The sequence below is a fragment of the Haliotis rufescens genome, unplaced genomic scaffold (assembly GCF_023055435.1).
Source record: "Haliotis rufescens isolate VD_foot unplaced genomic scaffold, xgHalRufe1.0.p SCAF_16, whole genome shotgun sequence".
Taxonomy (NCBI): domain Eukaryota; kingdom Metazoa; phylum Mollusca; class Gastropoda; order Lepetellida; family Haliotidae; genus Haliotis; species Haliotis rufescens.
The window spans coordinates 34,701,794-34,718,866 of record NW_025963846.1 but is presented as its reverse complement, the minus strand read 5'-3'; the positions used below and the strand labels follow the sequence as shown (position 1 = coordinate 34,718,866).

Here is a 17,073-nt window from a genome sequence, read left to right as displayed (position 1 = left end):
TCAGTGTGGTTGGTTTTCATTATGTGAGAGGATGACAGAGTTTCAGATAATGCTACACAATCGTATACGGCAATGAACAAGATGGGACCAACCATACACATTAAACATCATCACACACGACTTTTACTTTTATAAGAATCAGTGGTTTAAAGACCATTTTAGGTTCACATCCATTCTAAATTTTCACTTTTCATTTAGTGATGTCTATTTTCTATATCGCTTTTTGAGGTTCATTTGCAACAATTTCTTGCCAGTTTCAGCTGTGTTTGTGTCAATACTGTTTAAAGACCGCCTCCGTGGTCTAGTGGTGCACATCGCTATATAAGTGCAATAATCTTGGACGCGACGTTAAACCCCATTTCACCTAACCTCACCAATACTGTTTAATAAATGCACATGTTCACTGACACGTGGCATCATCTCCTTGACTGCAGGTAAGAAAGGCTTCTCCGTTTCCTCTGACAGTATAAGATATGCAAGTTAGTATAATGAGTGGAGTATCCATGTTAAACCGAGGGCTGGTCATGGCAGAACACGGATGTTGTGTTGTTGCAGAAAGACCATGGTAGCTCTGGCAACATGGGGACGAGCGTTGTCCTTCTGGAAAATGTGTTTTTGATGTTGTGCAAAAAATGGAACAACTTGGGGTCTGATCACTTGGTCGATATACCGCTGAGCAGTGACGCCGTGTCCCCGACCTTGACAAACATTCAGAAAGCACATTGGTCCAAGTCTCGCCTTAAGTCCAATCCCTGCACATATCATGACGCAAGGTCCAACCGTGGATCCCGTTCCACAACGTTTCTGTCAGCGAAACGATCACCTCGACGCCGCCAAATTCTGACTCTTCCATCTGCATGGGAGACACAAAAGAGACTTTCATCAGAGATCACGATGACGCCAATTGTGATGACCCTGTGCCCACTGAAGTCGTGCTTGTCGATGCCGTGGTTGGAGAACAGGACGAGGTGCTGGTCGGCGACAGATGAGGTTGTTGGAACGGAGACGTCGGATCACAGTGTCCCGGCTAATGTGTTGATTATGTGTTCCTTTGGTCTCTCGAGCAGTTTCACTTGCAGTTAGGAACGGATGTCGCTGGTGTTGACGGGTAATCTGCCGATCTTGTCGAGGGTCTTGTGGTGACCCTAGGACGACCGCTCCGAGGAAGGTCATCTGTGGTCTGTGTTGCATTGTATCGATGCAGGAGACGGTAAATTGTGCTTATGTTAACGTTGAAATGACGGGCAACATCTTGGACAGACTCTCCAGCTTCCAAACGTCCGATTTCTCTGAATTTGAGTTAGGCGTGGCATTGTTGACCAAGGAGTGGTAGGTCCAAGAATCGGCCACAGTTTTATACCTACTACAGTTCGTGACAGTTCGTGCATTTTCGGTTTCGCGAGAAATGGGTGGATGATACCCACATATTCATTGAAATGATGCGTTTTGGCGATTCGTTTTTGATGTTGCGTTTTTATTCGGGGCTTCCAAAATGCAACCACAAATATTGATAACACCATCAGGCTTCACTACTTGCTTAAACTCGTATCAATTTATGGTTCTGTGTTTATTACCTATTTGCTTAAAACCACTTGCGTTTCTTTTGCGTGTGAGTATAGGTATATCGTGAAGGGGTGGCTGAAAAAGATATTCTGTCTGTGAAACATTGCAGTGTTTTACACTGCACTTTAACATTTTGAACAATTACAATGTTTCATTTCAGCACAAACGACTTTCATTTTGCAGTAAATGCATTATGACAGTTTCTTACATGAAACTTGACTGACTTAAAATCAGTCATTTTAATGTTAACATATAACAAATTTATTTTCATTTATATAATGCATGCTTATATAAAGTCAATATGTTGCATGTTAAAAGTCCCAAATTATTAGGTGCTATAATTATTGTTACTGTAACTCCAATAATTAATCCAAGGAGGAGAGAGATGTAGTGTTTTTACATTGCACTTTTACATTGTGATTATGTATGAAGCGGTTACCTCATATCGGTTAGCGCTATCGGCTCGCTAAACATCACAGACATACATCTCCTTTGAAACGCTCCTAACAATTGTTTTTAACTCACAACACAGACTTTTCAGAACACCAAGCTTTCGGTCTTATTTTTTTCTTGTCTCTTATGTGCCAGTTAACAGAATTAACGTTTGGGTGCTGTATACCTCCTCAATATAAGTCAGAGATAAGAGACGTCAGAGGATTTTAATAATATTAATACCTCGGTCCCGAGGCATAAACCAAGGAAGGATACTGCCACTCAACACTTATAAGTAATGAAAATATATAAGCGATAAACGTCAGCCGAACACGGGCGGTGGGGTAGTCTGGTGGTTAAAGCGTCCGCTCGTCATGCCGAATCCTCGGGTTCGATTCCCCACATGAATAAAACATGTGAAGCCCATTTCTGGGGTCCCCCGACATGATATTGATGCAATATTATTAAAAGGTGTGTAAAACCATACTCACTCACTCACCCGAATACAACAATGTATTTAGCACGAGCTGCATGCGCCGCTAGTGGGTAGACGACTCCACGTGTCAGTATAGGAATGTGTGATAAGAATATGACATAAATTCTTCCTCATTTGTTTTTTTAATACCGGAGCTCTCTTCGCGAGGGTTTACAATGTCAACCATAACCGAGGGGAGGTCTAGCCCAGCTTAGAAACCGCACAAAAACGATGACATTTAACAAGTACGGACAGCTTGAGTTGTCTTTCCCGTACACCTTACACAAGTAGACCTGACCGATGCTTGGCAATTTCGCACCTCCTGCACGATCCTGCATCTGTATCTTTCAATGATGAAGTGAGTGAGTGAGTATGGGCTATAGGCCGCATTGAGCAATATTCCAGCAATATCACGGCGGGGGACACTAGAAATTGGCTTCACTCATTGTACCTATGCCAGGAATTGAACCCGAGTCTTCGGCGTGACGAGCGAACGCTTTAACCACTAGTCTACCCGACCGCCCCTCCTCGACGAAGAGGGCAATGTGTATCTGTTTGATTATTCAGATGGCGCTGCACACACACACACACACACACACACACATATATATATATATATATATATATATATATATATTGTAGATGCAAGAACACAAAAACTCTGAAACGCTCGCATCACAGGGAATTTATTGACAGTGTCATATTTTTAAACGTTTCATACTGAGTGTTTCTTTTGCATCACGAACTGTTAAATGATGCTTCCAGTGACGAGGTTTAGAAAACTACAATACAAAGTAAAAGACACATTTAGACCTTAATTTTCTATATAAACTTTTTTTTTGACATTTCTTAAAACGTATGCATTAATTTCACTTTTTCAACTCAAGAAGTACAATAGCATATAAATGCATTTACCTAGCATCACAAAATGTCAGAAATACAAAATGAAAACTTACATGTGCGCTCACACGACAGGAAGAAGAGAGACTGAGGCTTCAATATACATTTCAGTGCCAAGATTTTCGAAACGATCGTAGCCCTAAAATTATCGTAAATTTATCGCAAGGAAATCCTAGGCTATCGTAGCATATTTTTTAAACTATCGTAGCCCTAAGATATCTTAAGATTGTCGTAAATCTAAGATAGCCTGATACCGATATTTTATCTTCATCCAAGATGGCGGCATACTTTTCCATAGATATTTTGCCAAACAATTAGTCTGCTTTACGTTCAAACATTGACATTTCATTTTGTAAAACTGTGTGATTCAAACTGACACTTCAAAAACACGAAGGCATCAAGGATTTCACGTCAAAAATGTTCTTAATCGCGACAGCGATCCACATAACTGTGGAGTCGATAGCTTACAATATATTTCTATCCGAGTCCATGCTGAAGAAGTGTGAAACAACATACCTTTTCGATAATTTGGGAAGGATAAAAACGGAAGGTGTCGGCAGGCTACAGTAATGACCGTGACCTTATTGATAACTCAGGGGGAGCTAATCTTAGTTCAAACTCTAGTTGAGAGTGGTTTCCCTTTTTATTCGCCCGGGACACCTACCTCAATGTTACAGTTTTCATAAAGCACAGAGTTCCGCTGTTTTCTATTTTCTGGATCGCATTTGTGTCGATGCTTTAGTCTTTATTTTATATAGCATTTTATAAAATTGTATCAATCTACATATGTAAAAAAAACGGTTTCGCATAAGTTTTTACATCTAAAATCGTGTGGGACGGGTGGTTTTAATAACTGAATTTGAACTATACAGCGAGTATTTATTGACTTTACAAAAAAAAACATGTGATCAAATATTTGTATACAATATTTAATATTTTTCTTGCAAAAGTAATTGTAATTTGTTTCGTTTTAAATTCAATACCTTTGTTATCTATATCCTATTGGAAGACAAATATTTGATACAAAGTGATTAAAACAAAGTGATTGTTGAATTCTTTAAAAACTGACTGACTGACTGACTGAGTATGGTTTTACGCCGCTTTTAGCAATATTCCAGCAATATCACGGCGGGGGACACCAGAAATGGGCTTCACACATTGTACCCATGTCGTGAACCGAACCCGGGTTTTCGGCATGACGAGCGAACGCTTTAACCACTAGGCTACCCGACCGCCCTCCTCCCACATTAAGCTGACACGCCGCGATATGACTGGAATACTGTTAAAAGCGGCGTTAAACCAAACTCACTGACTCACTCACTCACACACTTGTCTGGACGGAGGTGACGGAGAAACCTTTCTAACTTGCAATCAAGGAGATGATACTACGTGTCAGTGAACACATACATTTATTAAACAGTATTTACACAAACAAAGCTGAAACTGGCAAAACATTGTTGCAAATGAACCTCAAAAAGCCATATAGAAAATAGACATCAGTGATTGAAAAGTGAAAATGTAAAATGGACGTGAACCTAAAATGGTCTGTAAACCACTGATTCTTATAAAAGTAAAAGTCGTGTGTGATGATGTTTAATGTGTTTGGTTGGTCCCATCTTGTTCATTGCCGTATACGATTGTGTAGCATTATGTGAAACTCTGTCATCCCCTCACATAATCAAAATCACACTGATTCTATAGCTTAGTGAGTGAGCGAGTGGGTATGGTTTTACGCCGCTTTTAGCAATATTCCAGCAATATCACGGCGGGGGACACCACAAATGGGCTTCACACATTGTACCCACGTAGGGAATCGAACCCGGGTCTTCGGCGTGACGAGCGAACGCTTTAACCACTAGGCTACCCGACGCCCCTCTATAGCTTAGTATCAATATTTGTTCAGACAACTTTCAAGCCTCAAACATTGGCGTGATTGCCAGTATGTAATCCATCAGAGCAATGACGACATTTTTGCACCAATAATTATCAGCAGCTAACCTCGAACATTCATAAATTCCACGGAAACACTTTGCATTACAAATTGTTAGTTGAAAAGTTATCATATAAATATAAGTCCATGTCTGGTCCTATATTTTACACAATTTTAAATTCTCGATTTGGCGACAATTTGGTATCTGCCTGGGGTATTGAGTGCTCCTGTACTCCGTGGCTCAAAGTCGTGCTGTGTTCCTGGGGCAAGTGAAATTGTGAATGCTCTCAAAATTCCAGCGAGAAAGAGGTGAAGTTCAGGCTTGGCGACAGTCTCGCCGAGACAAACTCTCCTTCCGGCAGAGAACGGAAGCCAGCTTTCTGGTTTGGGCCCCATCTTCCCCTCAGAGTCTAGGAATCTTTCAGGTTTAAACGTATTGACGTCCTCCCATTGGTCAGGGTCAAAGTGCAAGGCGTCGTGGTTGATAAACACCATTGTTCCCTTGGGAACATCGTATCCACCTGCAATGACACGCCATCATTTACTGTATGTCACTCAACGGATGACATGAGTTTTCTTTGATGATATCTTCACTTATATCATCAATATTTTCACCACTATCATCATCATCATCATCATCATCATCATCATCATCATCATCTTTGCAGCATCAGCCATTCCTACAGATAATAGCTTCATTGCCATGACAACCTGAGACATGTGGTGTATATGCACCATACCAGTTCTTTATTTCAACATGCATGTGCAATTTCCGTGGTACGTAACCTTTGTTTGATCAAACAATATTATCTCAATATACTGTATAAACCACGAACTGTTCTGAGGACAGAGGTAATGTCATTTAACGTGTACGCACGACTTGCCTGTAATTATGATTGTGGCTTCTTTGCTAGTCTGGACTTATTTATGTTTTAATTTTTATTTAGAAATTGTCCGGACTTATAATTACGCTGGTTTTACAGTTCTGACCCACACAGATACCATGTCGCAGTGTACTGTCCCCGAACCGATCAGCCGATATATTCACTACGCAACGGAGGCAGCGTGAATCACAATGGATGGAATGACAGACGCTAATGGTAACCGCTGTTATCATTTCTCATTCGTCGTCATAACTTTTATATTCTTATCAATATACAGTCATCACTGGTGTAATGATATTGTCTGCACTGATGTTAGTCATATTCGTTGTAAAGGGTAGTAATTCAAAGTTATCTTCCTCATTATAATCATCCTCATATACAGATACATCACACACTCAATAGCATCAGTGTCCAGACAATCCAAGACACGAGCAGATACATCACATTCTCAACAGCATCAGTGTCAAGACAATCCAAGACACCATCAGATACATCACATTCTCAACAGCATCAGTGCCAAGACAATCCAAGACACGAGCAGATACATCACACACTCAACAGCATCAGTGTCAAGACAATCCAAAACACGACCAGATACATCACATTCTCAACAGCATCAGTGCCAAGACAATCCAAGAGACGCCAGATACATTACATTCTCAACAGCATCAGTGTCAAGACAATCCAAGACACGACCAGATACATCACACACTCAACAGCATCAGTGCCAAGACAATCCAAGACACGAGCAGATACATCACACACTCAACAGCATCAGTGTCAAGACAATCCAAAACACGAGCAGATACATCACACACTCAATAGCATCAGTGTCAAGACAATCCAAGACACGACCAGATACATCACACACTCAACAGCATCGATGTCAAGACAATCCAAGACACCACCAGATACATCACACACTCAACAGCATCAGTGTCAAGACAATCCAAGACACGACCAGATACATCACATTCTCAACAGCATCAGTGTCAAGACAATCCAAGACACCACCAGATACGTCACACACTCAACAGCATCAGTGTCAAGACAATCCAAGACACCACCAGATACATCACACACTCAACAGCATCGATGTCAAGACAATCCAAGACACCACCAGATACATCACACACTCAACAGCATCAGTGTCAAGACAATCCAAGACACGACCAGATACATCACATTCTCAACAGCATCAGTGCCAAGACAATCCAAGAGACGCCAGATACATTACATTCTCAACAGCATCAGTGTCAAGACAATCCAAGACACGAGCAGATACATCACACACTCAACAGCATCAGTGTCAAGACAATCCAAGACACCATCAGATACACCACATTCTCAACAGCATCAGTGCCAAGACAATCCAAGACACCACCGGATACATCACACACTCAGTATCATCAGTGTCCAAATGATCCAACTCACACGCAGATACATCCTACACGTTCCCTATTTAAGTCAATATAACCATGCCCACAGCAAGTCCGACTGCTGTTATCAACACTCAAATGTGTGATCATGTGCAATACCTACCAACTGTGGTATCGCAAAGGGTGGAATGAGGAACACCAGTGGGGGCTACTGTCCTCATCCTCATGATCTCGTGTAGCACTGCCTCTGTGTATGGAAGCCTGTCCCTGTCCGAAACGTGAACGTTTAGATCAGGATCTGCAACCATAGCAATATTTGGGTATACAAGTAGCAAATGACTGATAACTTTGGCTACCCGTAAAGATTGGCAATTGATCTTCAGCACCCATGATCGGGTGGTCAGGTTCATACATGTCATCGCATCCCAACTACGTAGAACGATTCACGTAGATTGTTTACAGAACACCGTCATATACCTGGAATATTGCTAAACAACAAACACTCAGCCTTGGCAAGCAATAAGTGGTTGATAATAATGCTTGAAGTGGTCCTATAGGACCGAGATATCATTGTCTCTGGACATTTCAAAGTGAACAAATTTCATGTACCTGTAGAGAGCACAGAGGTTTTGCATACATTTTTCTTAATACAGATATCAAATTAATGATGTTGAACATTTTAGTTAGCTAGATTCTATGGACATTATCCAGGTTTTAGAAGGTAAAAGTTCTCGAAAAGTTCGATTCTAACTCATGATTAGAACCCATATATAATCACCTGAAACTCATTCCCTTTTCAATACTTTTTGAATACCCCTTCGCTTAAGGTTTTATTTCCTGTAATCAATGATATTTTTACTGAAATGCCGATTCTGTACATGTACATTCCACGAGGCAATAGTTAGTCAACAATGACATGAGGAACGGTGTTTGTGGTCTGTTCAAAAGAACCCAACAATGGAAAGACAATGTATTAATTTGAGATGAAGATGTAAATGAATGAGTGAGATTATCTGAATAATAAGAGTTAATACCGGTAGCAATATACCACTCCACCCCTCACCCAATCCCCGACCCAATGCTCCACCCATATCCCCAATCCACACCTTTCAAGATGTGCTACAGATTTAACTGTTGGCAATATTAGCACTGGATTTCTGAAAACGCACCAATAACAGAGTCCACCTCTGCTTGTACCTTCTTCTGAATATCAGGATGGAGAGCCATGGTCAGGAGAGACCAGTGGAGTGTGTTCCTGGTGGTATCTGTTCCAGCTGAAATATTAGATTATTGAGCTATGATCATTTATTTAAAAATACCTTTTGTAATTCCGTTAATACGTCGTTGACGTCGTCGTGAAAACCATACGAGGCGTGATAGGCCATACAATAGAACAATAGACAGCCGTTAAGTACAAGTGTCATGACCAGATCAATTAGGACAATCCTAAGAGATGTCTGAAGTATATGGTTGGTTATCCAGTACACGATTACCGGGAGGATCCTACTCTGCGATTAATGGAACTCTATAAAGATGATTATTCAGGATAACTACTGTGGTGCGATATCACCGGCAGAATCCGCCTGGGTGATTATTATGTGTTTGTTTGTTTGTATGTTTTGTTTCATGGCGGTCTGTACATAATCGAGTCTGGTCAACACAATCTAGTAATTGACACAATGAGCATCGATCCACACAACTGGGATACGATGACATTCATCAACCAAGTCAGCGAGCCTGATCATCCTATCCCGTTTAATCGCCTCTTACGACAAGCATGACTTGCTGAAAAACAATTCTAAACCGGAATCGTCTCGGGACGACTGAGGGATTAAAGGATTATCTTTATAAATAATTCTCTTATAGATGATTGATCAGGATGATATACTATATTGAGATATTATCCTGAGAATCATGCTGAGAAGAGAGACGAGTCTCTTCAAGAGAGGTTGTCGTGTACGATTTTCACGGTCGGGTTTCACCAGGAGGAAGAAGAGAAGACATTAGAGGATTCTCTATACAGTTGTTAAGGACGCCTGGCACAAGTCTAACAAGGCGTAAGTTGCGACTGTAGAAAGGTATGAGTTACTTGCAATGTTCTGCCTTTTGTTTCAGGAATTTGTTTGTACATTTATCCAATTGTTTGTACATTTATCGTGGGGAATACATGTGCACCTGGGAATGACCCATGTCAGGGGAAGGTTTCAAGTACGTTTTACCATCTACCATTAAGACATATCTGATTAATTCCAGCAACAGCATGGTCACACACGGAAGAGGGACACGATGACGCAGTCAACCAAAATACAAATTGCAACAACAAGCATGTGATACTGAGGGCCTATTCTGTCTCGGAATCCCTGGATGTCTGTACCATGTGATGGTCCAGTGAGACGTTGATGAACCTCGCCAGAAAAAAACTTGCAGTGTATCTCAACCAGTACACGAAATGTGTATTGTCATATACATTATTCAAACTGTCACAGTTTTATGATGTCCCATATAGCACTTACCAACGACCAGGTCGTTGATTGTCTGGACCATGTGTGTGTTTGTGATCTGTGACATCAGGGTTGGGTCGTCCTCCTCCTCAGCCTCTTTCTGAGCTAGTATCAAGGCGTCTGTGAAGTCCCGTATCTCATCTGTAACAGCAATAATAACCAGATTCTCATTTTGTCCCCTAATTCATATATAAGTGATCTGTATTTTCCGTGTGAACTTAACCACCCCGGAGGTGGGGGTGGGGTTATTTGTTTTCTCATATATTTTACTCTTATTTTTCCTTTCTTTCTTGATTGCAGAAATACAACTTAACAACTTTGGCTGTGTTATATTTCTCCTTTACACTGAAACACTGAAAAAAGTAATTTTCGGTGTTTCTCCAAACATGTATATTTATGTTGTATTCCTCAATTAATCACTAGTTGTTAAGTTTATATTAGAGGGAGCTACATGAGTAAACAGTATTTAAAATGTACTTTTGTTTGGACATCTGTCTATGCCACTAACGCAAATAGTAGAGACATGTTGTTATCATTTAAGGTCATGTAACCAATACCAACCTTACTCGGTATTGTACTCCACATTTAGTTATATCTCAACTCACATTTCACAGAAGATCATAGAATTATTGAAGCAAAATAAATCGTTAATAAGAAGTGTTGCATTTTCAGGGTACATATACATGGTTATGACGAAAAGGTATTTTCCATTTGCCAATCAATTAATTTCTGTAAACACTGATATAACTGCAATTAGGTATGGTTGCCGACCCTTTTTGAACGTTTCTCTGTGGGCAGCAACTTCTATCCTGACGGCCTCTGTTATCCTTCCTGCCATACCAACAACACGTCTAAATTTCGGCGTAGGACACAGATGAAGTAGGGGAATGACATCTTCGAGAAAACCATCTCCCGATTCCTTCATGAAATTGTCCAGGTTGACAACGTATGTTTTATAGATTTCGGAGTCTGTATTTTCGCTAGAATAGAAAAAGAGTGTTGGTAAGTTTGGTTTACGTGATACAGGTCACAGACATTTACCACTTTGACGAAACCCACGAGAATGGATATGGTACTGACAATCCAAGAAAGATACTCAGGGTGAATCTGAGAATCGAACCCATGATAATAGGTTTTTGGCATGTCTAAGGGACTTTACTCAACACAGCGAGTTGCATTGCCTTAGATGACTTGGAAGATGGGTGCCCATGGAGTACAAGTCAAAACGTGAAAGCACTTGTGTTATTCATATTCGTATCTCTGTCATACATATTACAATAACATTTGATGCTCCTTAATCTAAATAATATTAATGTTAAACAAAATACGTGAACACGTGAATATATTACAGATGAGTTAATTTGTGTGTTCAGTAAGTCACAATAATATATGATTGAGTGAAACATTTGTGATTGTTGTGTTAACTACATCACCTTAATTTCTCTGGAGTGTCATCAAGAAACTTGAAATTTACAACTTATTACCCCCAAAACAGACTTAGAACTATATCTTATCTGTGTCAACAAGTACATGAAAAAGACAACATTGTGTTCCAACTCAGATAATACCCAAAGAACAACGTTACTTTCTTGTTATAAAAAAGCACATCTAAGTCCTGTGTGTTTTTGTTTTAAAAAAGTGGCAAAGATAAAATTACCTGACTTTATTGAACAACATTCCTGTCATCACGTTGGAGATCGCAAGTGACAGGTAGGGGAAAGGATCAAAGGCTCCTGGTTCCTTTCTCATCAACTGTGTAGATGTTTTGAGGGATTGGGACACTTTACGACTCAGGCTATCTCCACTGAGATAGTGCCTAAAATATAAATTATTTTTTATAAACCTATTTCCGAATCTTTACATGTGTTAAATTCCAATGTATTTTGTAGTTAAACAATGATTGTGACTGTTGTGATGGTGCTATGTGGAAATTTCCAGTAGCTAGTTAGACTGTATATAAGGGGCAAGAGCGTGCCTCTCGTATCTCTTACACATTTCATTACATTAAAGCCAAATTTCGTGTGAGGATCACTCATCACCTCGGATTTCCTGCATCGGCCATCTCGTAATATTGACCGCTGTTGCCGCTGGGTGAACATACAATTATCACTGACCTTTGCTAAAACCAATGTATTTTTGTATTTGATACTGACCACTGCCATAACACATATTACATACTGTCATTGAATATTGTAATAACACCCTATTGTGTACTGCCATTGTATTTGCTGTGCAGTAATTTGTATTGATTTGTAAACCTAGTTAATTTTGTAATGTAATCATTGATTGTAAAACGCTTGGTTTCACACTAAGTTCTTTCACGTACGTATTTCTTGGTTAGCATTTTGTTTCAGTTTGAGAATCAACATGTAACACAGGGGTATTATGCTGTGATGGACTCATGTAACATAAAGGTATTACAAACTATTTCATTTATATAAATTGAGGATTAATCTTGAAAAAATATAAGGATGTATTGCCTCATTCTCTTCATCAACAAGCGTTGGTTCGTTGAACATAACGTTATATTATTACGGCCACGATATCAGTTTGATACTAGTCAACGGTTGCAAGTGTCAACATTTCATTTTGACATGACATGTGCGATAAGGATACGAGACAGTGAAAACATTTTGGCATAAAAAATTTGCTATAGTGTCTTCACGGTGTCATTCTAGGTTAGCAGAAAAAAACTATTGTGTGAGGCGTCAACCACGAACACTATGACTGATAATAATAATAATAATAATAATAATAATAATAATATGATAATAATGATGATGATGATGATGATGATGATAATAATAATAATGATGATGACGCCGACGATAATGATGATGGTGATGATGGTGAACGTTTACCTCAGCGCTTTAGATGCTATTTTCCTGTGCAACTTCCACGTTGGGCCATACGATGCATTGGCTATATCTTTTCCTCCCTCAGTGATCACATTAACTGTAAAAATGTACTTCCTTTAAATAGCATCATACATGTATGGCTGATATGCTATCAAAAATATTTGCCGAACAGCTACCATGTATTATGAGAAAGTCCGGATTGTTTGTCCCGAGTGAGTTATTGTGGAAATGCCTTCTGTGACCCCAAGAAGTCGCCAATAAACATTATACTGGTTATTGAGACTGACTGAAATATGTTAATCCATGCCAATTTCCCTATGGATAATAAGCAGATTATATTCGAAGGAAATTAGCTCGGGTTGTAATTTTCTCTTTCAAAGAATATTACTTAAAGGAAGTTAAAGAACATTTGATGTTTTCATGTATATCTTCTTGTAATAGTTTCTCACCAAAACAAATGTCAGTCCTCCCGGCAAAGTCTGCTTGTCTTGTAACAAGAGCCTCTGTTACCACATCGATTCGACTCAAAACAACTGCAATCCGATTACCTGTAAAATTATTATGTCCACTTCTATTACTGCACGTGAAAACTTACATAGTATATCTTATGATTCAATGCTATTTCTGACCATTCAGGTATAGCCGTGATAACCCACAGCATTTACATCACAGAAACTGCAGACGTATTTCTTCATTATTGCTCGATTATCCAGCGTATGATATACCTATTGTGTTATGACATATATCCTGAATCAATTCGCCGGTTCGAATGACAAGACGCTAACGATAGATGTCCAATCTTTACAAACTCTTTCGACATGGACTTTAGCCGTAATATCACAGTACTCTACTTGACTTTTGACACACGTCAAAATTATTGCACCACCGTGAAGCAGGCAAACTTACCCAACATAATCTTCATAACTGGACCGTACGTTTTGCTCCAATCACGGAATTTCCGAAACAGAAGACCCCCTTGTAATTCTGAAAAAACATAATATTCCGAAATTTCGTGGGGCGGTTTTGTAGACTACTGGTTAAAGGGTAGCCTAGTGGTTAAAGCGTTCGCTCGTCACGCCGAAGACCCGGGTTCGATTCCCGACATGGGTACATTGTGTGAAGCCCATTTCTGGTGTCCCCCGCCGTGATATTGGTGGAATATTGGTAAAAGCGGCGTAAAACAATACTCACTCACTCACTCACTCACTAGTTAAAGCTATGGCTCGTCTCGCCTAATGCTCGGTTGTAATGTGCGTGTAGCCTATCCTGGTGTCCGCTCACTCACTCACTCACTCGCTGAGCCGTCGTCTTCTACACGTAGACTGCACAAGTATTGAACAAATTGATTGAAGTATGAGTGTCATTACAATTTACCCTTCCCGTGACGATGTGTACAGGCAACGCCATGTACATTGATAGTACCTTCAACCTCGCATACTTGAAACATGTGATAAAGGTTAACATGTACCAGTCGCCAGGGGTTTGGATCACAAGCCAGCAACCCACATAATCGTGTCAGCTCCCCTGTGATATATAGGGATTCTCTCCAGTTAACATGAGTCGGTTATGTAGCTCTGCCTCTGAGTGTTGCTACTTTTATGGGACCCGTGAAGATCCGGGTTGGAATCGACGATCATGATGTCAATCACTGGATTGTCTTGTCCACACTCGATTATTTACAAACCGCCGTATAGCTGGAATAATGCTGAGTGTGGCGCTAAGCAACAAACAAACAAACAAAACATTTATGGAAGAGAGTTGACATTTTTCATGGAAGAAGACACGTTCAGATTCATTATTCATTCAAGCATTCTGAATCATGAATTATAGACTATGAAAAAGACTTTTTCTTTAATTCCTCAAATAATTATCATAAAATATTGCTGATATTTGCAAAATGGAATAGATATGGGTTTATGAACAAACAAATTAGATTTTCATCCCCGACGTGAAAACCAATAAATATGGTAGAATGACTTCTTTCATAAAAGAAGCATAAATTGTCGGTACCTATTAATAGATTAATTATATGATTAACCCTTTAACCCTAACATTACCCTAACCGCTAACCCTTAAAGAAGCATAAATCGTCGACACATAGTCAACCGTTAAACAAAATACATTCCATCAGTTACACAGTTGGTATATGTTCCCCTCCCGTCAAGTTAAATAATTCATGCAGCGATAAGTTATTAAAACCAGTTTTAGTTTTGAACACACAAATATCAGGCTTAGTTTCTTTAATGATCTCTTTACCGATGTCCAACAAAACATAATCATCTTAACATCTTGAAGCTGACCAATGATGCTGAAGAAAAATGAGCATAAAAAGTCTTTCACCCAAAATGTTTCCTAGTAGTGGCCATCCTTTGGGTCCGGGCGGCAAGTTGTATCGTTTCTTGAAGAGGTTATGGGCGATCACACCAACCACACCCCCAACAACAAGAGCCTGGGTTACCACCGACTGGGGCCACAACTGCAGTAACCTCTCAAACATCATGCCTGTTTGGAAGTCTATTCAGCTGTGCTTGATTCTGAAACAAAGTGCATCATTTAGTCAAAGCATGTTTCTGACCCACAACAAATAAACACATATCTCAGTAATGCATATAGAAACTGCAACTATGCTAGATTACACTCTGTGGTCAACATGAGTGAGTGAATGAGTAAGTTTGGTTTTACGCCGCTTTTTGCAATATTCCAGCAATATCATGGCGGGGGACACTAGAAATGTGCTTCACATTGTACCCATGTCGGGATTGGAACCCGGGTCTTCGGCGTTGGTCAACATGAAGTCTACAGACAAGGGACTAACAGCATCCCTTACACAAAGCCATCTTAACAGTGATTAATGTGATAATACCAAGCCTCTTGGCTTCATTTGTTTGATGTAAGTATAAGGGGGATCAGTCTGGGACCATTTGCAATATGATGTTAGCACTGTGGCTACTGTCTATGCAAACAAATGCTGAATTGTCAAATAGACAGTTATATAGCATAAAACAAAAGAGGAAATCCTACACATTAAAAATTGTATATAATTACATATATATAATAATCTCATATACCAGTGGATTTTCGAGAGAGAAATAAATGAGTTGGTTATTACCCCAGGGCGAACAGTCAACTGGTGTGGAGTGTCTGTCTATGGGGCCGGTATTGGGCAATACCGGCGCATGTCCTATATACTCACCCGAACGCTAAGCGACACAGGTATTTGATCGACCTACATTTGCGGTAATATAATGGTGAGGTGAGGTGAAATTGGGTTTAACGTCGTGTCTAAGATTATTGCACTTATATAGCGACGTGCATGCACGTGTATGTGTGTGTGTGTGGCTGCTTGTACTAGTCCGGACTGATGCCGATTTATAGTGCTAGCTCACTGAGATACCATGCCGCAGTTTAACATGAATACCCCACTCAGACACAGTATACTGACTCCGAGCCGACCAGTCCTTGTTTTAGCCCCTGAATGCCGAGCGCCAGACAGGGTAACAACAAGTACCATCTTTTAACGTCTTTTGGTCCGGGCGGACGCTCTACCTCAAGACCACGGAGGCGGCGGTAATATAATGGTATTGATCGGCTAGTCAAGCCGACCCAACAGTTTTCTTCTCTAATAAATCAGAATCTCAAGGAAAGCGACGTGACGGAAGTGTGTGTGAGGTTAGCTGGTGCCCGGCACCTGACGTGTACCAATGGTAAACATCAATGATAAATATATATATAACGTTTAGCCTTAAATCCTTATATGGCGTGACAGAAAATATGATCTTAATATAGACACAGTCCAATCACATCGAGTATGTGTGACGAGTCAAGGTTATACAGTATTGTACTATTTCATAGGACAGTGTGTACCAGGTTTGCCTTTTACGGCTACACAGATAGCATGACATACCTTAGTTGTTTGCATCGGTATCTTCGAGTTTATCTGAGTCATACAGCAGTGAACTTGTGTCTGTCAGTCACGGACAAGGGCTGCCCTGTTTATCGTCAACGCAGGAGAGTCGCTACTGTGTTGTACGTGCAGGGTCGTAATTGCAGGCAAATAGATACAGGACATCTTTACAGGGTGTCGGTGGCGTGTATGTAGTCACACGGTTGAAGTCAGGGTGTGGTTACATTTAGTACTTACATAGTCGTAG

At 40.1% G+C, this 17,073-nt stretch overlaps 1 protein-coding gene across 5 annotated transcripts in view; it reads right to left on the bottom strand.

Moving 5' to 3' along the window:
* Positions 1–4,756: 4,756 nt before the first annotated feature.
* The window catches only part of LOC124122626 (cytochrome P450 1A5-like), a 17,981-nt gene continuing 5,664 nt past the window's right edge, over positions 4,757–17,073 (bottom strand). For 3 of the 5 annotated variants that reach the window (XM_048397170.1, XM_048397169.1, XM_048397168.1), the window contains 10 exons: positions 15,263–15,456; positions 13,829–13,906; positions 13,372–13,470; positions 12,926–13,019; positions 11,722–11,880; positions 10,836–11,044; positions 10,077–10,205; positions 8,733–8,837; positions 7,727–7,861; positions 4,757–5,821 (listed from right to left, as the gene is read on the bottom strand). In XM_048397170.1, the coding sequence (XP_048253127.1) occupies positions 5,475–5,821; positions 7,727–7,861; positions 8,733–8,837; positions 10,077–10,205; positions 10,836–11,044; positions 11,722–11,880; positions 12,926–13,019; positions 13,372–13,470; positions 13,829–13,906; positions 15,263–15,422 (1,515 nt within the window). In that variant the 5' untranslated portion in view covers positions 15,423–15,456 and the 3' untranslated portion in view covers positions 4,757–5,474. Of the gene's footprint in view, positions 5,822–7,726; positions 7,862–8,732; positions 8,838–10,076; positions 10,206–10,835; positions 11,045–11,721; positions 11,881–12,925; positions 13,020–13,371; positions 13,471–13,828; positions 13,907–15,262; positions 15,457–16,031; positions 16,054–16,826 lie in introns of those variants that run through there. The other 2 variants (XM_046485718.2, XM_048397171.1) reach the window with 2 other exon arrangements.